The 25,539-nt window shown below is 54.1% G+C and overlaps 2 protein-coding genes across 3 annotated transcripts in view; one reads left to right on the top strand and one right to left on the bottom strand.

Moving 5' to 3' along the window:
• ACAN (aggrecan) overlaps window positions 1-6,675 on the top strand; it is a 36,219-nt gene extending 29,544 nt beyond the window's left edge. The window contains exons 12-16 of the mRNA XM_027089252.1: window positions 2,738-2,896; window positions 3,320-3,402; window positions 4,266-4,410; window positions 5,221-5,403; window positions 5,776-6,675. Coding sequence (XP_026945053.1) covers window positions 2,738-2,896; window positions 3,320-3,402; window positions 4,266-4,410; window positions 5,221-5,403; window positions 5,776-5,852 — 647 coding nt within the window. The 3' untranslated portion in view covers window positions 5,853-6,675. The remainder of the gene's footprint in view (window positions 1-2,737; window positions 2,897-3,319; window positions 3,403-4,265; window positions 4,411-5,220; window positions 5,404-5,775) is intronic.
• Window positions 6,676-7,619: 944 nt separating this feature from the next.
• On the bottom strand, window positions 7,620-23,710 carry HAPLN3 (hyaluronan and proteoglycan link protein 3). Of its 2 annotated transcripts, none has more exons than XM_027089077.1 (5): window positions 23,324-23,710; window positions 15,312-15,491; window positions 12,985-13,353; window positions 10,217-10,519; window positions 7,620-9,312 (listed from the first exon to the last, which is right to left on the bottom strand). In XM_027089077.1, exons 2-5 carry the CDS (start codon window positions 15,433-15,435, stop codon window positions 9,026-9,028), a joined length of 1,083 nt encoding a protein of 360 aa, XP_026944878.1. In that variant the 5' UTR covers window positions 15,436-15,491; window positions 23,324-23,710; the 3' UTR covers window positions 7,620-9,025. The 2 variants fall into 2 exon arrangements, with proteins under 2 accessions (XP_026944878.1, XP_026944877.1); XM_027089076.1 differs by lacking the exon at window positions 23,324-23,710 and adding an exon at window positions 20,853-22,622.
• Window positions 23,711-25,539: the final 1,829 nt, after the last annotated feature.

The raw sequence follows: 25,539 nt of genomic DNA, 5'->3' as shown, positions 1-25,539 counted from the left end.
TCTGCCTGCCGTATTGCCCACGGGACCTCTGTGGCCCCTCCATGGCCTTGGGAGCCACCGTGCCACACTGGTCAAGCTGCCTTCCTCTTCTTCTCTGGCAAGAGCTATGGTCTATCTGTCTGAGAGCTCCCGTGTCACCAGCATGCTCAAGTCATGCATGCACAAGGACAGCTGCATGTCACCTTGTCCTCATTGCCACCGTGACAGCTGCCACATCAGTGCCACTCCGGTCCACGCTTCCTTGCTCCCTCCCTTGTGCAAGGCAAAAGGCTGGCCAGAGAGAACAGAGCCTCGCTGCAAGGGCTCTGAGCTTCCTCTCTTGGGCCTTGCCAACCCCTCAGTTTCTGCACCTGGGCCAGGCCCTGCCAAGGGGAGCTGTGGGCCAGGAACTTCCTGAGGCCAGACTGAGCCCACAGCCCTCTCACCTTCAGTGTTTCCTAGTCTCCCCATCTCAGGGCCACCCCGTCTCAGAAATGGGGAGGTGGAGCTTGCAGTTGCTAGTAGCAATGGTCCTTGCAGAACTGGAAGTGTTTAGGGGCTCAAAACCATTTTCAATGAACTCTCAATTTAGACATCCCAGAAACTTCCAGACAGCAACTGAAACTCCTAATCAGAGTGGGAAGGTAGTTTTGGATTGCATGTTCCTTGGAGGCACTGCCAAGGTTACAGACTGGTGGAGGAACTTCTGGAAGAAAAGACTTGGCCTGGACCCTCCTTCCCTGCAGCCTCCCATTCTCCACCTTCACCCCAAGACTCCAAGAAACTGGTGCATGGGGTCTTGTCTGAGGTGGGAGTGGAGAGTTACAAGGATTTCCTCCCCAGGGTGCCAGAATATTTGCCACAGGGAGAAGGGCATGGAATGTCCACGCAGACAACAGCTCTTGGGTGTCAGACTGGGAGAGGAAGTGCCCTGCTGGAGCGGAGGCCAGGCCCGCAGAGGGCTCTGCACTCTGATGGAGCAGAGAGAGGGTGCCAGAGCCCCCGAACCGGTCCCTGGGCCTGGGCGCCCAACCGAGCAGGGCTGCATCTCTTCTCCTACTCCAATCCTGAGCGCTCACCACCCCAGGGGTGCTTCAAGCCTTGGCTCTGGCCCTGCTCCTTCTTGCAGCCTTCCTGGAATTGTGTTGCTGTTTCCCCAGAGCCTCCATCCTGCATGGCCCTGGCCCCTCCCAGCACAGCTGCTGCCTCCAGCTTTGCCCACCCAACTCAGCCCTCAGGCACTCAGGTGGCCCCAAAATGGACCCACAGTCAGCCCTGGGATGACATGTCTCTGGCCTCCTCAGGTGCTCAGCTACCTCTGAAGTCTCTCTGCCTTTCTTTCCAAACCCTTGGGGAAGGCATTGGCAGCATCCTCCCAAGCCTTCCTGCTGCTCTGCCTCTTTCTTCAAAGGCTGCTGGCCTCAAACTCTTCTCTCTCTCTGCTCTTCCCAAGCGTCCGTCTTCCAACCCTGCCAAGCATCCACCCCTTCAGCTTAAGCATCCTTCCCTTCAGGTACTGGTCCTTTCTTCCCGGAACAGCCAGACCAGGGAGGCCGCCATACAGCCTGGGGGGTTCATGGCCCTACACTCAGCTCCGGGGCCCTAGGGACAGCCCTTCACCTGTGAGGCACCAGGGGAAGAAAGAAAAGAGGGTCTTGGAATTCCCTCTGTCCCGTACTGTGCTGGCAGGTGTTTAACAACTGACTCTCAGAGAGGAAGGAGGATCCCTGATTTGTAGCATCTGCCAATTTCTGGGGTATAACACTCTCACGAGGGCCAGTTAAAGCTACCAATGTAATGTCACTAGAGGCCGAGTTGGGGACTTCCCTGATGGTCCAGTGGTTAAGACTCCACGCTTCCACTGCAGGGGGCACGAGTTCAGTCCCTGGTCAGGGAACTAAGATCCCGCATGCCGCACAGAGCGGCCAAAAATAGTTAAATAAATAAATTAATAAAATAAAATTAAAAAATAAAGGCCGAGTTGGGAAGACACACTCCTAATGGCTTTCCCAAGCCTGAAGGGGCCAGTTCCAGCACCACCTGCCTCTGTCTGTCCCTCTAGGCTCTGCTCCAAGAGCTCCACATCAGTGCCTTCTGCTGGACTCAGAATCCATTACCAATGTAGGCTTGGGAGCAGAGAAGCCCTTCCCCTCTTCCCATCTGCCACCAAGAAATAGAATGAAAAGCCAGGGTCCCTGGGTCGTGGACCCTGAGGCAGTATCATGTGCTCTGATAGGATAGACTTAGAGCTCTGTGTCTTCTTTGGACCCAAAGCAGACATTTCTGCTCCTCTGTCCCCACCCAAGTTTCCATTTCATGCCCCCAGCACCGCCTGCTGCTGCCCCCTTCACACACTTCCCCACAGCTCCCTCTCTCCCTGGAGCCCCTCACAGCCTCTGAGCCATGTTTTTCCCTAAGTCTCAACACCTCCTACCTTCCCATCTCTTTTTACCTGGCTGCTGAGCTCTGCCAGCCCTGCAGAGCAGACTTCAACAGGAGAAAAGCTTTGGGGGTGGGAGGCAATATCAGGAAAAGAAAGGGTCCCTGGCATTTCCCAGAGGCTCCTGGGGGAGGAGGGGGCAGGGCCAGGCCTCTTGGCTTCCAACTTGAGCCCCGATCCAGTCGGGCCTCTCCCTTCCTTTGGGGAGCGACACGGAAGGCAGGGTGAACGCAGGAATCCCTGCCCTGAGACTGGCAGCAGACGCCATCCCCAGTCGGCCTCCAGGCCCTCTCCTCAAGCCCCTGACCTGTGTTGCAGACCAGAAGCTGTGTGAGAAGGGCTGGACCAAGTTCCAGGGCCACTGTTACCGCCACTTCCCCGACCGGGCGACCTGGGTGGACGCCGAGGGCCAGTGCCGGAAGCAGCAGTCACACCTGAGCAGCATCGTCACCCCTGAGGAGCAGGAATTTGTCAACAGTGAGTGCGCCGGGCCTCAGGGGCCCAAATGGAGAACGGTCACGTGGGCGAAGGATCTCCCTTGACAGCAGTCAGCGGACTTGGGCCCAGTGAGGCGGCAGGGGTTGGGGGCAGGGAGGGAGGGAAGGGCATTTCTGCCGCCTGAGGGGCCAACGGCTCTGGCTGCACCCAGGACAGCCCACTGTCTGTCAGAGTCAGCCCTGGATTAACCCCGAGTCTGTCACCAGTCCATGTCAGCTCAGGGAGATGGTCCAAATGCACTCCAAACGTGCAGGTGCTAAGACCCTTGTCAGGACCCTGGAGGCAGGTGTTACGCTCCTAGGAGCCCACCCAGCTCCTGCCACCCCTCCATCCCCTCTGTCTCTACGAGCTCAAGTTTCTCAGACACCTTCAGGGCGCCCCATACCCATGTCTTCTCTCCAGACAATGCTCAGGACTATCAGTGGATCGGCCTGAATGACAAGACCATCGAAGGAGACTTCCGCTGGTCAGATGGACACTCCTTGGTGAGTTCTGCTGGGGGCACCCGGGATAGTTGGCGGCCCAGAGGAGATGAATAAAGACCCCCAGAGAGAGACACATTCAAATCACATGCAGACATTCACTGAGCAGCTGCTGGACTGCGAGCCCTGAGATCAGAGATTGTGTCTCGTTCTTGTCCCTTTAGAGACCAGGCCAGGGCTGCACAACTGAATAATGGCATGAAAGGAAGGGTGAGGGACGAGGAAGGCAATGAATGAATGAAGGCAAACCACCGAGAGGGAACGTGGAAGCTTTAGAGTGGTTCCTTGCCCACAGAGGACTCGAGTCCACTCAAGGAGACAGACAGACAGATAGAAAGCAACATAGTTGCCAGCTGAACAGTACACATAGTAAATGATGGAGGTCAGCAAAGGACCTCAGGGAAGGCTCCCTGGAAGAGGCGAAGATGAACAGAGTCATGGGGGAGGGGAGCAGTTACATTAGAGGAAAGGGGACTTGTTTGTCCCTGAGTCAGGCTAGAGGGAGAAGCCTGGGATGGCAGAGTCTGGACTTGCGAGCCATATCTGTACCTCCCAGTCCTGCCCAAGCAGGCAGCCTGGGTGACCAGCCCCGTTGGCCCATATGGAAGAGGAGAGTGTTGTCAGCTCATTAACAGGGACTGTGAGTCCTGGGGGCTCTGAGTTCCTGGCAAGGACCACAGCCAGGTGGTGTGAGCAGTTCTTTGGAGGGCCTGTGGGTTCCGTGGCACCTGGGACAGCCCTGACCAGACTCCCAGCAGTCTTTGCGCCCCCGCCAGGAAGGGGCTTGATGCAGAGGGAGAGCAGGGGTCCGGCCAAGCTGTACTGCGGCTGCCCCCTCCTCACCCCTTCCCCACTCCCACCCACAGCAATTTGAGAACTGGCGCCCCAACCAGCCAGACAACTTCTTTGCCACTGGGGAGGACTGCGTGGTGATGATCTGGCATGAGAAGGGCGAGTGGAATGACGTTCCCTGCAATTACCAGCTGCCCTTCACGTGTAAAAAGGGCACAGGTAAGCAGCAGCCTGGGAGGGATAAGCAGCGTGGAGAGAATCAAGACTCCAGGCTCCTGCTGTGTGACCTGGGGCGAGTCATCCGGACTCCTGGCTGTTGAGGTCACCTTGCCCGCCCAACTAGCAGATTGGAGCTGACCTGGGGGGCCACTCCCAATGCCAGCATCCCAGAGCTGATGGAAAGGGCCAGCCCACTAGGGACAGGAAGAGGGTGAAGGTCACAGGAGGACAGACCCCCTCCACACATACGGTGCCTTGGATATCAGCACAGAAAGTCACCCACAATCACACACAGGTTGGGAGCCTCCCTCTCTGGGGTTCCCAAGCCCGTCAGTCGCAGAGTCTGAGTTGTCAGCCTTGATCATCAGCTTTAAGTCTGTGGACACCTAGGTGCAGGTAGGACACTCCCCACCTGTTCCCGCTCCTGGCCGCATTCCCCTCCCTTGCCCCCGAGGCCTCCTTTAGTTCCCACTTTCCCCTGCATCACTGTTTTCATAGAGAAGTCACAGACAGTCTGCCGGGCTCTCACCCTCTTTCCCCACCTTTCTCCCTTTTATTCCCTTACTGCTGCTCTAAATTATCAAGGAACCCAAATGTTAGAACCAGTGTTTTCCAGATTCTTAGTGCGGCATGAAAGCACCCCTTCCCCAGCAGTCAGGGCTCACTGCTGGGTGTTCCAGCTCCGTGCCCCTTCCTTGGGCTCTGAGCCCATCTCCTCACAGCCAGAGGGGGCCATACTGGCTCATGACCAGCATGGGGCATCACGGGAGACCCTCTCAGAGCCCTTTCTGAAGGGTGTTTGCCCCTCAGTGGCCTGCGGAGAGCCCCCCGTGGTGGAGCACGCCAGGATCTTCGGGCAGAAGAAGGACCGGTACGAGATCAATTCCCTGGTGCGGTACCAGTGCACCGAGGGCTTTGTCCAGCGCCATGTGCCCACCATCCGGTGCCAGCCCAGCGGGCACTGGGAGGACCCTCGGATCACCTGCACAGACCGTGAGCATCGCCCCACACAGCGTTAGATACCGCCAACACGTCCTCCTCCCTGCCCCCCGCTGTCTGCACCGTCCATGGGCTCAATCACAGATGTCCGCTGCCCCCAGGGAGGGCTCACTTGCACTGAGAAGGTGAAGATGAAAGCAGGTGGCCCACTTTCCTTTTCAACACCAGCCCCGAAGCCCCGAAGCCCAAGGTGGTTCCAAGAAAAGTCAAAACCAGGAAGTGGGTAAAGCCTCAGGCTGCCTTCCAGAGCCCATGGTTTCTGCAGGGAGGGGAGCCAGCGGAGAAGGGTCAGGACGGGGAGAGGCTGGGTTGGCCCACTTTCTTCCCAGGGTTCACCCAGATGTTTCCATCTCCCTTTCACCCCAGCCTCTACCTACAAGCGCAGACTACAGAAGCGGAGCTCACAGCCCCTGCGGAGGAGCCGCCCCAGCACGGCCCACTGAGAGGAGCTTCCAGGATGTGCCCAGGATGCTGAGCCCAGGAGCCTTGCCAGGCTGACATCCCACAGGGATGGTGTCCTCTCCTTGTCGCTTTCTGTCATATAAGGAATTCCATTAAAGAAGGAAAAAAAATAAATCCCACATTGTGTATGCACCCCCCCACCCCCCCAAATCGCCAAACTGCATCTAATTTTCCTCCCAAATGCCAAAGCAAAGCAAACGTAATGTAACCCGTGGACTGAATTTAGAGACGTTTCTTCAATCTCCCGTTGTGCCTTTCCAGGGACCAGCGCAGGGACAGGGGGAGAAGGGGAGGAGTTAAGTTAAATAAAGAAGGTAATTTTTTGTTTCCTGACTTTATCCAAGAGCAGTGCAATCGTTGGTTCTTTCACCTCCAGGGAGAGCTAGGGAGGAGGGAGGAAGGGGCAGAGGCCTGAGGGCATGAAGAGTGCGGAACCGCAGCTGAATGTATGGGATGAGACGGAGTCTGAGGGCTGCACCATCTGTGCGGGGGAGAAGCCTGGGGGAGACGGGGTGGCTTCCGGCCGCAGGTGAGCGGGCAGGAGAGAGCAATCGAGGGATCTTCCGAGGCGTGGGGGTCGGGTTCCTTCCGAGGGACCCTTTTCCAGAGTCGTCTCACCCAGGTCTGCCACCCCAGCAGGTGTCGATCTCGATCTCTGGCAGGGCTGGGCGGGGGGCATTTCCTTCCCAGTGGGAGTGCCGCCCAACCCTCCCCCCTCCCTCCCCCACCCCCCGGGACCGTGCAGGCACCAGGGTTCCGTGCACCTATTTATATTTTTGAAAACTAAAGATTATGATAATTATAATGATAATAAAGACATTGGAAGAGATCTATTTCTTTTCTTTTCCCTTCTTTTCTTAATTTAAAGAGAAGGCGACCATGGTCCAGGGTCAACTGAAGGGGCTGTTAGGTATGGGGGCAGTGGGGACACATTTTGATCAAATGACCCCGAATTCTTGCAAATTCTGCCTGATCAGAAAGCCTGGGACAGTCACACTTGTGGTGCTTTATTTTCGCAAGTGTACCTGTGCGGATGATGGATTGTGTGTGTGTGTGTGGGTGTGGGTGTGGGTGTGGGTGTGTGTGTGTGTGTGTGTGTGTGAGAGAGAGAGACAGCCAACGGGTGCTGTGTATGGATTTGCCAGTTGGCATGCTGTCAAAGAACAACTCAAGTGAGACATCTGGCCACTATCCGGAGTTTGGTCCTTTGATTTACACTGTTTGCTCACATAGGAAGAGTCGATTGGTAGAGAGAGTCCAAGAACAGAAGCAAAATCAGGATTTATAAGAGGGAAGAAAAAAATTGCAGACAGCCTAGGAACAGTGAATCTTGCTTATACATTTTTGAGGTCAAATGGTTAGCTAGCCGCTAGCACAAAGGTCCGGGCATCCTGCCCTTAAGTAGGCTGTAGGATACCAACGAAAACGATTTCGACTGTTTATGGATTTCCCTCAACAGACCTTGAGTCGAGCTGGAGTGTGCACTCCAGGCAGTGACCCTCCGCCAGCCTCCTCCTTAGAAGGCCAGGTCGGCGCCACCCTCTCATCACACTTGCTCAGCGGGCACTGATTCTGTGTTTATGAAGGTGTCTGGGTGTTGGTTAGTGTGTGCCAGTGTGAGTCTGCTAGTGTCTCTTTGGGTGTGTACGTGTGTGGTTATTTGTTGGTGAATATTTTTGTGTACCCAGGTTACCTACAGATCTGGAAAGGATCAGTGGACAAAAGCAGAGGATGCAGCAATGGTCACATAGGAGGAACGCAATAATCATGCAGTTTATTGATTAATTAACTGATTCATTGGGAACACGACTGTGTCAGTAGTTTTCAACCTTGAGCCTGCATCAGCAACGAGAGGGCTTGTGCTGGGTCCCACTCCAGAGTTTCTGACTCAGCAGGTCAGGGGTGGGGTCCAGAAATTTGCATTTCGAACACGTTCCCAGGTGAAGCTGGTGGTGCTGGCCACACTTTGAGAAGCACTGGGCTACGTGAAGGATAGAGTGAGTTACTGATTGTGGGTGACAGAGGTGTGCCTGTGCAGAGGCAAATGGTCTGGTTTCCTGAGGCTGACATGGGGGGCGGTGGGGACAGAAGGTGAGGCACAGAGAGGGCTGGTCTCCAAGACCCTCTGCAGGGCACAGCTTCCTCTGGTCTCCCGAGAGGTACCTCCCACTCTTGTGCTGTGTCCGCACAGACTCACAGCCGGGAGTGGGATGGTGGGAGAGCGAGCCAGCACCTCCAGCTGCTAGGCCAGCCCCCGAGGCAGGGTGTCCCCAGGGCAGGCAAGGCCAGACCATGGCAGCCCAAAGGTGCAGCCCATGGTGTTTCCCACCCACTCCAGTGGACAGACCCAGTCGACCTTTGAAGTCTGGGACAGAATGGTCCCCCATTCCCACCGGGCAGGGAGCTGGGCCCTAAGACTGAATGAGATAAAGAGTGAGACCCAGAGCAGGGACTCGGGGTGGAGGAAGGGATCACAGCACCATTTATTGTCCAAAAAAAGTACACACACCTGAGGGCTGCTCCCCAAATAGGGAAAAATGAGAACAAAATATGGACTATTTGGAACTAAGAAAAGGAAAAGATGGGGAGGAAAGTCTCTCTCTTCCCTGGGATGTCACACAGAAGCCCAGGGACCCACTTCCAGCCCTAGCTCCTCCGCCATGCTGATGTGGGCCAACTGCTTGCCAAAGAAGTACGAGGGGGCAGGAGGCTGCAAGGCCCAAAGCCCAGCTCCACAGCCGCCCTGGATGCCCTCTCCTCCCTCAGGCTGAGGCGGAGGGAGGATTGCAGCCAACACGCCCTGGCATCTCATGCCACTGCCAGCTCTGGGCGCCAGCCTCCCAGGGGCAGGGAAAAGGGGCTGGACTCAGCAATGGCAGAGAGCACCCTCATGAGCCCATGAACCTCAAGTGTCCTGGAGGAGAGGGGCAGGAGGATTCGTGGAGGGGGAGAGCCTTGGGGTGTCTACCTGAGTAAAGGGAAGATCTAGGATCTGTGGGATTTACAAAAAAAAATAGTATTTAAAAAAATTTTAAGTTGAAAAGTATAAAAACAAAATGAAAATTGCCCCAACCTGCAAGGGAAAATGAACTACTCAATAAATACAGCCCATGAGGGGATGGGGTAGGTGTGAGTACAGAGCTGGAGCCCGGCGCTAGCGTGGCCGGTAGCAATAGACGCCATACTTGCGGCTGTGTGGGTCTGGGAAACCGAAGCTTCGGACCCCAGGCTCCAGGGACCCACAGTTGCGACGTGGGTGAGCCACAGGGTAGCGGGCACTGCCATCTGCCAGCCAACCAGCGTCGCAACGGTCCAGACCGTGGAACTTCCAGGCGGCAAAGAGCTGGCCCACCTTGGCGATCTGGGCACCGTCTTCCTGGCAGGCCTCCTTTGCCTCTGCCAGTGTCAGCTTCTCAGGGTGCTCCAGGTAGTACACCTGCCCTGTGGGATGTGGGGCGTGAGAGCTGCGCAGTGGAGTGGGCAGCCAGAGAAGACAACAGGGCCTGGAGCAATGCCAGCCCATCCAGACCCCACCAACCAGCCCCCAAAGACCTGACAGCTCTCTGAGCCTAGGGAGATGCCAGGCTATGGGCATCAGCAGTGGATACTGTTGGGGGATAACTTCCCTCTCTGAGAGTGCCATCCTACCTGCCATGGGGCTGGGGTTCCTCCAGTCATATCGGTACACCACCCCAGCCTTCCCTAATTGCACCCTGGGTTGGTGCCCCACCTCTGCTGGACCAATCAGAGTCTCTCATTCACTCAGACATTTACTGAGCACCTACTATGTGCCAGGCAATTTTCTAAGTGCTTGGGATATGGCACGGAACCAATTTGTTTTTATTCATTTCTCTTCCCATGAAATGAACTCCTTTGTGAGGACGGGCTGTGTTTTATTTGTCTATGATGACCAGTGCCTAGCCTTGGCCCCAGCACATAGTGGGCACTCAGGAAATGTTTGATGAATGACTAAACCAATGATTGGTGTGAAGCAACAGCAGCAAAGCACTCAAAACTCAGCTGGGGGACTTCCCTGCTGGTCCAGTGGTTAAGACTCCACACTCCCAATGCAGGGGGCATGGGTTCAATCCCTGGTTGGGGAGCTAAGATCCCGCATGCTGCAAGGCGCGGCCAAAATAAATAAAAAAAAAAAAGAGCATCCCTAATGAACACCAGGAAACTTAAAAAAAAAAAAAAAAAAAAAAACTCAGCTGGACATGGCTTCAACATGTGCGGGTGCTCCAGACCTCCAGGTGAAGGTGCCAGCAGGGTGGGGAGAGAGGTCTGAAAGCTCCCCAGACACTGCCCTTCCACCCGCAGGCCTGTGCTCAGCCATTCCACTCACCCCTGAGGGCAGCAGCAAAGCAGAACACATCATAGCGGTGCAGGCGGCGGTGGCGTGGGCCGTAGCTGCGCACACCAGGTGCCAGGCCCACGCCACCGCAGGGGTGTCGGGCCTGCGTGATGGGGTACTGCACAGAGGCGTCCTGCAGCCAGCCTGCGTTGCACCAGTCCAGGCCTTCCTCCCAGGCCCGGAACAGCTGCTCAAAGGAGGCCACCACCGCGTCCTGTTCCTCGCAGGCCCACTGGGCCTCGTGGAAGTTGAACTGGTAGCGCCCTTGGGGGTGCTGGTAAGGGAAGACCACACCTGGGGAGGGAGGAAAAAGCAGCTTGAATGGGTGGGCCGGGCCCAGCTGATTGGAGACCCAAATCTACTGGGACAGATGCTCCCCTCAACACACACACACACACACACACACACACACACACACACGCATACACACACACACACACACACACACACACACAAAATCCCTCAGAAAAACTCTGTAAACCTGTCATCTCTTGTCCAATATCCAAATCTGAGGCAGAGCCTATATCTGCTTTACACCTCCCTCCCAGAGCTAGACTGGCACACAGCAGTACTCAGAAAACTATTAGCTTGTTAAGGTAATGAATTAATCAGCTAACTAATATCCCCAACTACAGAATAATATCCCCAACTACAGAATTAGACTAAGGCCTAATTCACAGGGCTGTTGCAAGAACCCCAGTGCTATGGTCTCAATGTGTTCCCCCAAATTCAGATGTTTAAATCTTAACACCCAATGTGATGGTATTAGGAGGTGGGGTCTTTGGGAGGTGATTAGGTCAGGAGGGTGGAGTCCTCATGAATGGGGTTAGTGCCCTTTTAAAAGAGACTCCAGAGACCACCCCCCACCCCCAGCCCCTTCCACCGTGTGAGGACACAGCGAGAAGTCTGCAGTCTAGCAGAGGGCCCTCACTTGACCATGCTGGCACTCTGATCTGGGACTTCCAGCCTCCAGAACTGCGAGAAATGAATTGCTGCTGTTGTTTATGTTGCCCACACTGCGGTATTTTATTACAGCAGCCTGAGCCAAGACACCAGTGAGGAGGTACTGCCATCTACAGGAGAGGGTGCACTGTTGGGCTCTGGCTCTTCCTGTCGGTAGCTGAGACCTCATCATCTACATTAACACTAACATTAATGTGGAAGCTTCTTAGGAGAATACAAGTTTCCATGTGGGACAGACGGAATTCAGGGGAAGAGGAGGGATGGTAAAAGGTCTTAATAAAGGGGAGGCTCAAGGTCAGGGAGGTCCTGGGCAGGGGGCTTCCCTTTCTGGTGCCAGAGGCTTATAGGTACCATAGGCTCCCTCAAAAGTCACCATTCATGTTTGAAACTTTACCATAATAAAAAAAAAATTAAACACCCTAGATCCAGTCTCTACCAAGTCAGATGAAACCTTAAGGAGAGGCGGTGTCCCTAGTGCCTCGGACTGACGTTGTTTAGAAGCAGGGCCTGGAGTCCTTAGAATCTCCTTCCTGTGGCCAGGGGCCTGGGAACATCTGGGCCCCACACCCCCAATATCACCTGGGGCAGGAAGCCAGGCCCCTGGGCAGAGCCAGGTTGAAGAGGCAGAGAGGCCCCAGGGCCTTGACAATCAGCGTACAACCTCCATGTGTGTTTGCAGGGGGCTTATTTCATGCCTGGTTCCGTCCCAAATTCCCAGCCCTTCCAGCAGCAGGAACACGGTGAGGGCTCCCTGTTTCTCTAGGCTGCTTCTGTGGTCCCCAGACAAATGGCTCTCACAGGCTCCCTCCCATCCCCAACGTCATAGGCCACCTCTGGGCCACCATCTAAGCCACGTGGACTGGGGATGCGGCTGCTGATGGCAAAGAGCTGCACTGATTGATAGGCCCTTGACTCACATTTATCCTCATCTCCTCGAAGGAGGTAAAGGAGGAACTGCCCTTGTTCTTCATTTTACATGTGAGGGGACTGCAGCTCTGGGAGTGAAGCACTGACCCAGGGTACCACAGCTGGGATGGGATGGACATGGAGTCAGGTCACCCTTCTCTACATACCCCCCAGCTGCCTCCCTAACAGGTAGGAGATATATGAGGACACAGAGCCCCATCCTAGGGACAGAGAAGGTAGGAGTCATGTAGCGATCACAACAGGGACCCACACATAAGATCTAGTGTGTAGAGTTTGGCTGGCTTGCACAGCACTGGTTTGATTTTTTTTTTTAGTTAGATTTCACATAAAAATATAAGCTTCTCTTTTCAAATCAGAAAATCTGGCTGCACTAGGCCTGCTTCTGATGTGGCATCATCGGCTGGGCTTGAATAGAGCAGCTCCTTTCGGATGGATGAGGGCTCAGGAGTGTGCCCCAGTCCCCACCACTCCCTATCACTCACCCTGGGCTGCCTCATTTGCTTGTGTTGCCTGCCAACCCTGCTTGAATCTCAGCTCTGTCTCCATCAGCTGTGTGCCCCGCTCTTGTCCCCCTCTCTCTGAACAGGATGTGAGCAAGAGGGAGTAGAGAGTAGTGGATTCTGGAGCCTGACTGCCTGAGGTCAAACCCCTACTTGGCCGTTTATGAGCTGTGTGACCTTAGATAAGTGACTTGACCTCTCTGTGCCTCAGTTTTTTCAGCTGTACAATGGGGGTGAGAATAAGAGCAGCTTCCTCCTGAGGTTGTTCTGAGGATTAAATGTTTATCTGCCGAAAGCACAGAGGTTTGGATGCTTTCTCAGAGCCCTCTCCCTGTAGTTCCCAGGACCCAGCCCCCACTGGGGTCTCACCCCGCAGCTCCAGCTCCACCAGGCCACTTTCATCCTCCAGCCCATCAATGACCTCGCAGCGGTAGCGCCCATAGTCCTCCAGCCTCAGGTCCCGGATCTCCAGTGACACTTCACGCTCCCTCTCCTGCCACAGATGCACCCGGCCTCGGTAGTCTCCGAAGGCACGGTGCCTCAGCCCAATAGCCACCAGCACGTCCTGCTCCGGGGCCCCATTCTCCGACAGTTTCCACCATTTGATGCGTACAGGCCGAGGAGAGACCACGGCCGGCTCGTAGTGGTAGCGGCAGGGCAGGGTCACGTTGGCCCCACGGTAGGAGAACAGGACCTCCTCAGGCGTCTCTACCACCAGCTTCACTCCATTGAAGATGCCTGGGGGGAAAGGCGGGTGCAGATGGGGACCCGCTGCAGCACATCTGTACCCCTGCAAAGGCCAACCCACCCTCACTCTCGGCTCCCGCTAGGCCCAGGAGTTCTAGATTGCAAGAATGGCTGCAGTGCTGCACCCCTCCCTGCATCCACACGCTCTGCAACGCAACTTTACATCTCCTTCCATCAGGAGGTGACTCTATGCCCCGCCCCCCTGCAACCTTGAATCCTTGCTGGCCCTGCCACTTGCTTTGACCAAATGAATATGGTGGAAGTGACTGTTCTGTGGTGCTTGCTCTGAGCCGAGGCTCCAGGAGGCCCTGCTGAGGCTACTCTTTCTCCCGGAACCTTGCCAACCACCATCAGAACAAGACTGGGCTCATCTGCTGGGTGAGAACACGCAGAGAGCAGAGACAAGCCATCCCAGCCGAGGCCATCCTAGACCAACCAGCCCCCGGCTGATCTGCCTGCCAACCTCAGGCACGATCAATTAAGTGAGCACAGCCAAGACTGAAGAGATGGAGCCCAGCCCAAAATGCTGACCAAAATGGAATCATGAGCAAAATACATGGCTGTTGTCTTAAGCCACTAGGTTTGTTAGGTATAAGAAGCAAACTGGTTATAAAGCAGAAACTAATACACCATTGTAAAGCAATTATACTCCAATAAAGATGTAAAAAAAAAAAAAAGAAGCAAACTGGGGGACTTCCCTGGTGGTCCAGCGGTAACGAATCCTCCTTCCAATGCCGGGGACACAGGTTCGATCCCTGGTCGGGCAACTAAGATCCCACATGCCGCGAGGCAACTAAGCCCGCACACCACAGCTACAGAGCCCACGTGCTCTGGAGCCCGCGCGCCACAACTAGAGAGAAAAAACCTGCACACCACGACTAGAGAGAAGCCCGTGCACTGCAAGGAAGATCCCACGTGCCACAACTAAGACCCGACGCAGCCAAAAATAAAAAAAGATAAAATAGAAAATTTTTTTTTTAAAAAAAGAAGCAAACTGGTGTAGCAGGCAGCAAGAGCACCCCCAGATGGGTGGATGGCTGGGACTCTAATCCCCCTGAGTCTCCTTCCTGAACACACTGGCCACAGGAGACCACAGCCTGCCCTTCACTCTCTGTCCACTGTCCACCACGACTCTTCCCAAACACCCGGAAACACAAGTGAGATGAGGCCAGGACTTCTAGAGATTATAGTCAGGACTCAGGGGGACAAACACAGAGCCTCCCATGCACCACAAGAACCAGGTTTATGGGCTAAGGCTGGCCCATCTCTAACTTGAGCCCCTCTATAGGGGCCTCATGGTCTCAGGACCTTGGGTCTGGACTTGAGACCTTGGAGGTACACAGGGTGGGGGCAGGGGGTAGCCTCGGGGGTAATCAGGAGACAGACAGGGAGGCTCCCTGCAAAGGAGCTCAGGCTGAAAAACAGCTACACCTAACAAGGCCTCGCCTATGTCAGGGTTTCTGTGAGGATCATACCAGGTAACATATGTAAGGCACCTAGAAGCATGCCTGACACATAGTAGGTGTGTAAAACCACTGATAAAGAGTCACCTGCCCAAAGCCACGTAGCCAGGAAGTGGCAAAATTGAGATTCAGACTCACATCTCCCTAACCCCAAACCCCCTTTCCAATGGGGAGACCTGGGGAGGTCATGTTTAAGCAGAATCTTGGAAAATTTGGCAGGATTTTGGGGAAAGTATAAAAAGCAAAAATGACTGTCCTACAGTGCACTTGGCTCCACATCTGAGGGGCCAGCAAACACAGAGTAACAGAACCACACCTCTTCTGCTCATCTTAGAAACGAGGCTGGACCACTGCACAGCTGGGAGAGGGGCTGCTGGCTTCATACCCTCGCCCCTGTCCCAGCCTGGAACCTGCACAACACAGCAGAGGCCAGGACAGGTCTTCGTCACCTGGCCAAGCCAGAAGTCGACCCAGGAGACCACCCACCTTCGCCATGGCCCTTGCCCGGGTTCCAGCCGTGGGGACTATTGGAGTAGTAGAAGCCGTTGTAGAAGGGCAGGCCTGAGACGCAGCACAGCGAGAGCAGCAGGCCCAGCGGCGGCAGGCCCATGGCGTCCCGCACGTGGCAGCGCCCAGGCGTCGGGGAAGGCTGGGGGCTGGGGCAAACTGGGAAGAGGAGAAAAACAAGCCAGTGAGAGAAGCCCTGAGGCGGGGGGCCAGGGACCCCTGGGTTCCAGCACCCACTCATTCACTCGATCGACAGGAAATTGTAGAGCATCTTCTGTGTGCCAGGCACCCTTCTCGAGGCCAAGGAGACAGTGGTGATGAGCTAGACAAGGTCCCTGCTCTCAGGGGACTGCACCCTGCAGGCAAGATGGGCAACAAGCAAGCCAACAAGTCCTAAACAGGAGTTAGGAGGCAGCAAAAAGACCATGGAGAAAATTAAGCAGGATGATATGACAGTATCACCATTTTTCAAACACCGGGATTGAATTGGAAAAGTTGTGAGCAGCATTTTTTAATGACAACCAAGAGACTAGATTAGACTAGAAAACATCAGGTTGCATTCATGGTTAGTGAAGATGAGTCCTGCACTGCAGAGCTTTTGTTTCAGTCCAGAAATATCTGTGGGGATGAGGTCGTGGGGGGGGGGGGGTCAGAGTGTGAAATTATTTCTTATCCTGGGTCAAGGTAAAAAAAAAAAAAAATTTAATACCATGCTAGAGTACTTCTGGGGGGCTAGTCCAGGTTCAGTGGACATGCAAATGAAATAGGCAGCTGGCCCATGGGCTGTAGTTTGTTGATTCTATTTTTTTGTATTGCATCAAAATATTATATCTTTTTAAATTTTACTTTTGGCTGCGTTGGGCCTTTGTTGCTGCGCACAGGCTTTCTCTAGTTGTGGCGAGTGGGGGCTACTCTTCGTTGCGATGTGCAGGTTTCTCATTGCAGTGGCTTCTCTTGTTGCGGAGCACAGGCTCTAGGCGTGTGGACTTCAGTAGTTGTGACTCGTGGGCTCTAGAGCTCAGGCTCAGTAGTTGTGGTGCACAGACTGAGTTGCTCCGCAGCACGTGGGATCTTCCCGGACCAGGGCTTGAACTCGTGTCCCCTGCATTGGCAGGCGGATTCTTAACCACTGCACCACCAGGGAAGTCCCAAAATATTATTTCTTGATTATTGAGTTTTTTTGCACACACACTCCCCTCCCTTAAATTTGCACATGAAGCTAGTGACTCACTCACCTCCCCCCATCCCTGCCCTGCTCATTGCCATTTACTGAGTACTCTCAACAATTAAAAGGCTGGGTCACACCTTGCAGGAGCCCCGTCCAGGGAAGGGGCAGAGCCATAGGCAGGAGATATCGTGTGGTGAGTACAAAGATAAGGTACAGAAAACTAGACTTGAAGACACAGGAGGTAGCCAGGTGGAAAAGGACAGCAGGGTTTGCCCAGGAGGGGGCGCAGCAAGTGCAAAGGTTCAGAGGCCAGAGAGCACGTGGAGGGCTGGGGTGTGCTGCCAGGTGTCCATTTGTGCCCCCCCCCCCAACTCCCTGGTCCATCTCTGCTCTTTTCTGCCCTGCACTGATCACTCCTCCCAGGCCCCCAGGCCCTCTGGCTTCCAGCTGGATTCAGGCAACAGGAGGCACACACAGGAGATGGGCAGGAGGGGAGAGAGGTTGTGTCTCTGCAGTACCCGTGTCCCGTCAGGATCACAACTCCGCCGGGCGGCTCCTCTCCCCAATACCACTCTCATGGCTTTGTAACACTCTTTCCTCCCCTTTCTCCTCGAGGCCAGGGGGGCACCGACTGCCATTGCTTGTCTCTGCGCCCCAACTCCCTAGCTTGTTGCCTTTACTCTCCTCTCTAAATGTCATCGCATCATTAGAATCTCTTATTGGAAACATCTAGGGTGAATTCTGCTTCCTGCCAAGGCCCTGGCTGATATAGGGGAAAGGAGGGGAGAGGGCACGGCAGGACCAGAGTCTAGATGCCCTTGTGTGTCAGACCCAGCAGCCTGTCCTTTGTCCCCAAAGCCCTAGGGTGCGAGTAATGGCTTTAAGCAGGGGAGCCACAGGATCAGACCTACATCTTAGAAACATCCCTCTGGGGGCTGAGTGGAAAGTAGGGCAACAAGACCAGAGTTGACAGCAGGCATTTGGAAGCATGACTGTGATTATCATGCAGCAACGTGGAAAGTGCTTAGGGTATCATTTAGAATAGACAAGGCAGAACATAGACTTGCCACTCTGCTCTGATTGTAAGTGTGTGGCCCTAAGAATGCCTGTGAACAGGAACCAGAAGGGGAGGGAGCAGCAAAAGGAGAGAAAGGGAGAGGAAGGGAGGGAGGAAAAAGAAAAGAAATGCATTGGCCTGTAAGGGTGGTGGGATTGTGGGGGAAACATTCTTGTTTCCAGAACAGTTAGGAGCTCTTGCTGGAGAGGAAGGAATGGATGTGAAGGAAGTTGAGGGGTAGAATCCACTGTTCCCTTAGGCCTCTTTGCAGAGAGCCCAAGGCCCAGACTTGCCCTCTGTGCCTTGCACAACAGGAGGACACCGTGAGTCTTGCTTCTTGTCCAAGAGGAATCCCCAGGTGACACCCACAAAGCCTCTTGGTGACTTGGATCTGGGCAGCCTAAGCACAAACAACCCAATACAGAAGTTTGGACCCCTGATAATGCACTTTTCTGTTATATGTATGCTGTGCAGCTAATATGCTCACAGTTAATATGCTTGTGAGCAAAAATAATACACGCCACATGCAGGTCTTACACTGAAAACGATCTGGGATGCCTTTCCTTGGTATTCTTTCCCCAAACCTGTTGGCAGCCAGAGTAGCCACCTTAGACTCAGAGATGGAAACCACAGGCTTAATGACAGAGCCACCCCACCAGCCCTGGATCTCCCCCACCTACACTGTGTCATGAGAGAAAAAGAAAGTCCTATTGTATCTAAGCCACCACATTTGAGTCTCTTCATGAACGTAGCTTAGCCACACTTGGCCTAAAAAATAACTCCACAGGGTTGCTATGATCAGCATAAAAATATTAACAGCTGACTTTAATGAGCACTTACTATCTCACTTAATTCTCACCACAACCTCTAGAGAGGGACCTATTGGTATCCCCATTTTACAGATGGGAAAATCAAGGCACAGAAAGATTAAATAATCTGCCCAAGGTCATCCAGCTAGGAAGCAGCAAAGCCAGGATTTGAACGCACTCCAGCTCCAAAGCCTGGAACCACAATATCAAACTAGGGAAAGTGACATGTATAAAGCACATAGTCCACTGCCTGGCACACAGCAGGTCCTCGTAGGAGTTAGTTTCCTTTCGCTTCCTTGGGTTTCCATGTTTAGAATGCAAAGAAAAGTGGAATGAGGTTGGAGAGGCTGGATGTCCCAGGGTCCGCCCTGTCCCTGGGCACCCAGAGCCTCCTGGAGCAGAGGGGCTCCCCAGCCTCCGCCTGCAACGTTTCCAGCCTCTTTCCAGCACCTCATCTAGTACAGATGCTCCCCAGTGAGAAACGGCTTCCCCAGGATGAGCAAATGCAGGCATTTCTGCCACAAAGCGATCTTTGTCTGCCTGGAAAAAAAAATGTGTATTTTTGTAAAATCATGTATTAAAAAGTAACAAGGTTAGGGGAAAAATAAGTTTGGGGCAAACTACTCAAAACATATGCAACTTTATAACCAGAGCACTAACAAAAACAAGAGCAATTCTAAAAAAAAAAACAAAAAAACACCAGCATCGTTAACACTCCACTGACACTGGCACCCACGTCCCATCAATCAGTCCTTTGCAGACTTCACCCACCACTGGGGCAAGTGCTTCTTTCTTCAACATGTAGGTCCTTGGGGGCATTGGATTCCAATTTTGGTAAATTCCAATGGATTTACCAAAATTAAAAATCTGCCACAGGGTGAAGTCACCTTCTTCAATGTTCTGTTTGTTTTGTTTTAACACAGAGGAAATGTCTTTGCAACTTCTTCAGCTGGTTCCAACTTTTATCAGAAAACTTTACGCTAAGTTCTGTTAAGCAGCTAAACCAGCTGTACAGGCATTCCTCCCTCACCAAATCTATTGCATCCTTGAGTTGGGATGGCAAGAGTTTGGATATTGAGAATTTGGGGGATCCAGATAGGGAGGGATGCTGTGTTATTCAAATCTATTTGGTTTCTGTGTTGGACAGTGAATAGCAAGCATTTGGATAGCGAGGGACATCTGTGTTAAAGAAAAGCATTTTCTGCAGGACTGGCAGCATTTATCTTAAGGAATTCATACATTGCTAAGGTTTTCTCTTTAATTGTGAGAACTCTTGTTTCAGTCACTCCAATACATTAGCGAGCTGGAAAAAAAATCACCACCAGACCAATGCGATTCCATGTTTTACCGACATTGTTCCCCCAGGGTTCTTACCAACCATGGATGAGATAATTCACAGTTCAGAAACATGAGCTGAGGCAGAACAGACCGTTGCACCTTCTGGTGTCTCCAGAACCAGAGTTCTGCCCTCCAGAACTGCAGAGTGTAAGTCTCCGAGGCACCCTTTCCCAGCCTCAGAGACCCCGGCACACACTCACAACCTTGAGCCTGGGCACCACACTTTCTCCCTGGCTTTTAAAGGGCTTCCACATCCAACAGCTCCCTTGATCCTCCCAAGAGCTCCCCACCCCCACCCTGATCAGCAAGGAGAATTTCATTCTCCCCAATTAATCCACAAGTGAATTAAGTGAACAGAGACACCGAGGCATGAAGCAACTGTCTAAAGGTGACACAGCCTGGAGGTGGTAGAGGCAGGACTCTGTTGAACTCTTTTTAGCCAATCTCCATAACAATCTGTCATACTGAAGGGCTGCCTTCTACTTGTCAACACACTTTCATGAACATCATTGCTTATAGGCCTCACAATGTCAGAATTATCCCCATTGTACAGACCAGGAAACTGAGGTTCAGAAATGCTAGGTTGCTTGGCTAAGGTTACTCAGGTAATAGATAAAGGAGCTGGGACTTGACTGCATTCACTCAACAGATATTTATCATGCATTTACCATGTGCCAGGCATGGTTCTAGGCACTGGGATTACAAACCAAGGGTCCTTGTGGGGTTTACACTCTAGTCAGGGAGACGGACAATAAACACCATGTGGGATAATGTGATGTGAATGAACATGTGGCTCGTGACAGAAGAGGATGAAGCAGGGGGTGGGGGGGTCCTGTCAACAGGATGGGTCAGGAAGGCCTCCCTGAGAAGCGGATGGGCAGTGAAGGCATGAGCTTTGAAAATCCCAGGGAAAAGTTTTGCAGGAAGAGGGAACAGCAAGGGCAAAAGCCTATGGCGGGAGCAGCTTGAAGGCCAGTAAGGTTGGAGCCCAGAGATAGAGAAAGGGAGGGTGGCAGGAAGTGAGGTCCAAGTAGCAGTCACGGGCCCCGGGCTGTAGCCCTGAAGGGAAGTTACGGAAGAGTTTTCCACAGAGGAGTGTCATGAATCTGATTTACATTCTAAAAGGATGATTCTGGCTATCTTCCTACCTCAGTCAAGTGCATGTCCTCATCCTGGCTCTTTCTTTCCAGCTACAAACAGCCCTAGTCCTCTCCATTACTCCTCCGGTCTGAGCACCCGCCTTGGTTCACTCCCTGGCTTATTAACACAGCTGCAAATGAAGAGGTGTGATCTGGTTAACATCCCTCTGGGATGTCAACCCAGCAGTCAAGCAACCTTAGAATAGGTGTGGGGATGCCAGGAAAAACAAAATGAGTCTGAAGAAAAGATCAGCCTGTGTCCAGGAGCTACGACCCTCCTTAGGAGTACTGACCCTGGGCAAGTCATTTGACTCATCTGCACAGAAGTTTCCTTTTCTCCAGAGAATACTAACAGAATACTAACAGGCTCAGGGCCTGAGGACAAGGACCACCCTGAATGTCAAGGCTAAAACACAGAACAGAGTCCTGGGTGTGAATCAGGGGTGGCAACTGCTGCCTACTTGCTGCCCTGCCCCGGGCCAATCCCCAACCACAGCCACCAAGGGGAGCGATGGACGGCCTCTGCTCCCTGAGGCTGGCTACCCCGCCATCAGGCCCTCAGGACCACCACAGAGATGTCACCAGCTGGAAGGCCCATGTTCAAGTCCAGCCCAGTCACCTTGGCAGTGAGTGGCTCCAGCTGATTTGGGGCACCCAGACTTGGGCACACAGGTCTGGGCCCAGCATTAGGGCTGGACACACCTGCATCCTGCTGTGTGACCTTGGGCAAGTTACTCAACCTCTCTGGGCCTCCACTTCCTCCCCTGTAAAAAATAATAATAGTAGCACCTCCCTATGGGCCTGTGGTGAGAATTATAAAGATGAATTTTGTTCAGCCCCTGACACACAGCAGGCGCTCAACAAATAGTAGCTAATACATATTGGCGGAAGACACAGTGACAGGCTTCAGGCTCTAGAATCAGATTGGCCACCTGGAATCAGTTCTGGTTCCACCCACTTACTAACAGTCTGTCGCCGGGCAAGTCACGGAGCCTCAGTTTCCTCATCTGTAAAGTGGTAGTCAACAATAACCTTTTTGTGAAGATTAAGGAAGAGAATGGCTACTGAGTACTTTGAACACTGCCTGGAGGGGGCAAGCACTCAAAAAATATTAGCTACGATTACTACTGTTAACAGTTTACAAAGTGAGTCTCACAAGATTTCAGTAGATTGTTCTCTCTCGTCGTCTAGAAGAGAAGCAGCCACTGTTGGGAAACTGAGGCCAAGGGAGGTGAAGACCCAAGGCTTTATCTTCGGAAAACAGGTTAGAGAAAATTCAGGTCTCCTGACGGCCCATCTCCTTGCTTTTCCTAGCACCACTTGCCTTGGGACCCCTCCACACACCCGAGTAAGCTGAACCCTGACTTGGAAGGAAGATGGAGCTCCAGCGGACCACCCCGACTACACAGCTGTGGAGTACAGGTCTCCCAGACACCAGCAGAGGGCAGCATTGCCCTCCAGGTCTGCAGCAGCCCCGGCTCCCCGAGAGGAATTTGACTTCGGTGCCCCCTGTTTGGGCAAGGCTTACAAGGGCCTTTGAAACCTGCGGTTCCCGGAAAGTGGAAGCTGGAGGTGTTTCCTACCAGCATTCCCAGCCCACTGGCCCATGCAAGGCCGCGGGAAAGGGGTCAGGGCCCCTCTCAATCACCTCCCCTCGTTGCAGAGGGCAAAGGCACTCCGGAGGTCGGCGCTGGACGCCAAGGTCCAGACCGGGTCACAGGCTGCTGTAGGCCACCCAGCGAGCTGGTGACAGAGCTGGGTCCAAGTGCCCGGAGCTGTTTCTTTCCTGTCTGCTCAAAAGCCCTAAATTCCTCCCTGAGCGATCCCATCTCCCACCCAGGGCTCTACCCTCAGCCCTCCCTGCCCCTCTGCTGTCCCTAAGACAGAAACCCCAGTGAACCCAGGCCTGAAATCTATGGGCATCCATTGCGTTTGCCCTGGGATGGCCAGAGCAGGCCGTAAGAGGCCGAGAGGCGCAGGTCCGCCTGCCCGCTGCCTCACGAGTTGTCCCCAGCCCGTGCCAGGTTTCCCGCGGCCCCCGGAAGCATCGGACAGATGCCCCGGGGCAGAGCCTGGCGGGCGTTGCGCTGTGCTGGAGGCTGCAGGACCGCGACAGGACGAGACGGGAAGGGACCCGGTGGCTCCCAGTGGGAAAGAGGGGACCCGGGTAGTGGTCTCGGAGGCCACTGGTTTCCCTCGGCATTTGCCTCCTCGCGAACAAGGGTCTATGCACAAGGGTCCCAGGCAAGTCAGCCCGCGCCCCGCGCTGCTCTCAACCCACTGGCGCCGGGGGAGCCCCCCCACCGGCGCTGGCGATCACAACCCAGCTCCGCTCTGGCCCCACGGTGCCCAGCTCAATCCTCCGGCCGGTTCCCCAACCCTGCCCCGGGAGGCGTGGGGCCTGCAGGAGACCCCAAGCGGGAAAAGAGGAACCGGCCCACAGGGGGCCCCAGGAGCCCGGCCACCTCTGAGCCACGTACCGTCCCCAGGCGGCTCCTCGACGGCTCGAGCGCTCCAGGCTGCGGGCTGACAGGGTCCGAGGAAGCAGGCGGATTTGGGGATCTTGAATGGCCAGAAAGGAAGCGGCAGCGGACAAATCCCCGCGCTCCCGGCGGGCCAGCCCCTTAAAGGAACACACGCCCCTTTCCCGCCCTCGGGCTGGGCCCAAAGGGAGGAGGTGCTACAGACTTGGGCTGTCTCCAGACTCGGCTGGAAACCACCCAACCCGCAGAGCTGCTGGCCGCGATGTGAAGGGAGTATCCAGGAGTTGAGGCTGTCACATCTGGGGGAAGGAAGTGGGGGAGGATGGAAGCGGAGCGTTTGTAGAGGGAGGGTCTCATTAGCACGCTCCGGTTTACCAAAAGCATTGGGACTAAGCAGGTGGAGCCCCTCTCCACACTGCAGGTGGACTATGGCTGCCCCCCACCTTCAGGAGAGGGAGGGCTGAGCGTTCTGTATACCCGCCTTTCCCCCTATAGAAGGCAAGGGGGCGCTGACATCCCTCCTGCCTCTGAGTTTGACCGTCAGGAAATCACCAGTCCGCCTCTTAACTCAGTGTCAGGCACGGGGATGCTGCCCCTAGTAGGTGGGGCTTGAATGAGCCCTGGGAGGGGGGGGGGGAGCACAGGATGGGGGATGGTGATCCCAGCAGCCCACAGGGGCGGTCGGAAGCCTTTCTGACTGGTCCTCCAACAGGGGTGACCCTACCTTAGAATCCTGACATCTGTCAGCACAGCCATCAAGCAGCCACCTCCCAGGATGCCTCTGTTTGGACAGGGTGTTTTCTTTCCCCTCCAGACAAACAGGAGGCCTGGCCTGGACAGCCCCTTCGTTTCCTCAGCAGCAAAGCCTAAGGAGGTCCTTCAGCCTTGGCCAAGTGGTCACTGAACCCAGAGCCTCTTCCTAAATACACCTTGACAGCGTGTGTGTGTGTGCGCACGCGCGCGCACACACACACGCATGCATTACATACCCACAGCCAGGAGCAAATCAGAGCACAAAGAGCTGTGGTGGACAAGGCTAAATTGCACAAAGTGACTGCCAGCTTGATGAGCAAAAGGGAGCCAATGAAAGTTCCTCCATAAGGAAGAGAGACCAGTCTGTGCACTGGATGCAGGATGGATTGGAGGGGGAAATAAATAGGACACGAGTTCCAATCAGGAAAGTTGCAAGCTTTTCTAACAACAATGACCAAAGTTTTTGAGGCCTCTGATGGGCCAGGCTTTACATCAGTGCTTATGTACATTCTCTCCATCAGTCTCAAGGCCATGGAGTCAGTTCTATTATTTCCACCTTACAGATAGGGAACTGAGACCCAGAGAGATTTAAGGAAATTGCCCAAGGTCACTCAGAGCCAAGATTTGAACCCAGGTTCTCCAACTTGAGGCCTTGCACTCCCAATCACTCCACTATATTTAAACCAGGAACGGAAAGCAATCTAGACTCCTGGGAGAGGCGGGTCAACAGATGCCAGTGCTGACAGCCACACGTGTAGGGAGCGGGATGGACAGCAGAGGTCAGTTTTGTAACAGCTAAGCGAGTTTAATGTCCCAGCCAGTGGCAGGGCTGGCCAGCAGGTGGAATCTCAGAGCTGGCTCTCGGGACTGCAGTCAGGAATAAAAAAGTAAATTTGTGGAGGTGATAGTGAACACTGTGGAAGTGGAGGGGGCTGCTCAGGGAGAGAAGCCAAAGACAGAAGGGGTCAGGAGGGAGGGGGCCCAGGTCCAGGGTCCCAGGAAGGGGACTTTCAGAAGGCTGTGGCCAACACATCCAAGGCTGCAAAGATGAGCAGGAAGAAGGGACTGAGAGGTGGCTTAGGCAATTCCATAGTCACCTTGGATCTCCTGGTCCAGGTGGGGGGCTTGTGACACCAGCCCACCCAGCCAACCAGCCAATGAGACTAGCCCACAGAAAATATTCAACGCCACAAAGAGGGACAAATTGACAGATGGGAGTGATGCTTGGTTTCCCCTTCTGCAAGTGGGACATTCTAACAAGGCTCGACTGCAGTTACTTATTGAGGAGGCATCCAAGAGTTCCCAGGAGAGGCCTGAACAGGTTGGGTGGTAGGAAATGCTCCCAGGAGGGAGTCCTAAAGCCAGCAACCACCCAGAAAGACTGACTTCAAACCCAACCCATGCAACTCCACAGAGGAGAGCTCTGAGACAGGAAGGAGTGAGCCAATAGACCCCCAGGG

This window comes from Aethalodelphis obliquidens, unplaced genomic scaffold (assembly GCF_003676395.1).
Source record: "Aethalodelphis obliquidens isolate GAN/ISIS:26980383/991018 unplaced genomic scaffold, ASM367639v1 scaffold65, whole genome shotgun sequence".
NCBI classification, from domain to species: Eukaryota; Metazoa; Chordata; class Mammalia; order Artiodactyla; family Delphinidae; genus Aethalodelphis; species Aethalodelphis obliquidens.
This window is presented reverse-complemented; position numbering and strand designations above follow the sequence as displayed.

Excerpts from the sequence above, each read along its gene's own strand:
- HAPLN3 (XM_027089077.1), bottom strand. The coding sequence starts at position 15,435 with ATGGGCCTGCCGCCGCTGGGCCTGCTGCTCTCGCTGTGCTGCGTCTCA. Across the intron at positions 13,354-15,311 it reads GGGCAAGGGCCATGGCGAAG|GCATCTTCAATGGAGTGAAG; the intron begins GTGGGTGGTCTC and ends CTTTCCCCCCAG. Across the intron at positions 10,520-12,984 it reads GGTGGAGCTGGAGCTGCGGG|GTGTGGTCTTCCCTTACCAG; the intron begins GTGAGACCCCAG and ends CTCCCTCCCCAG.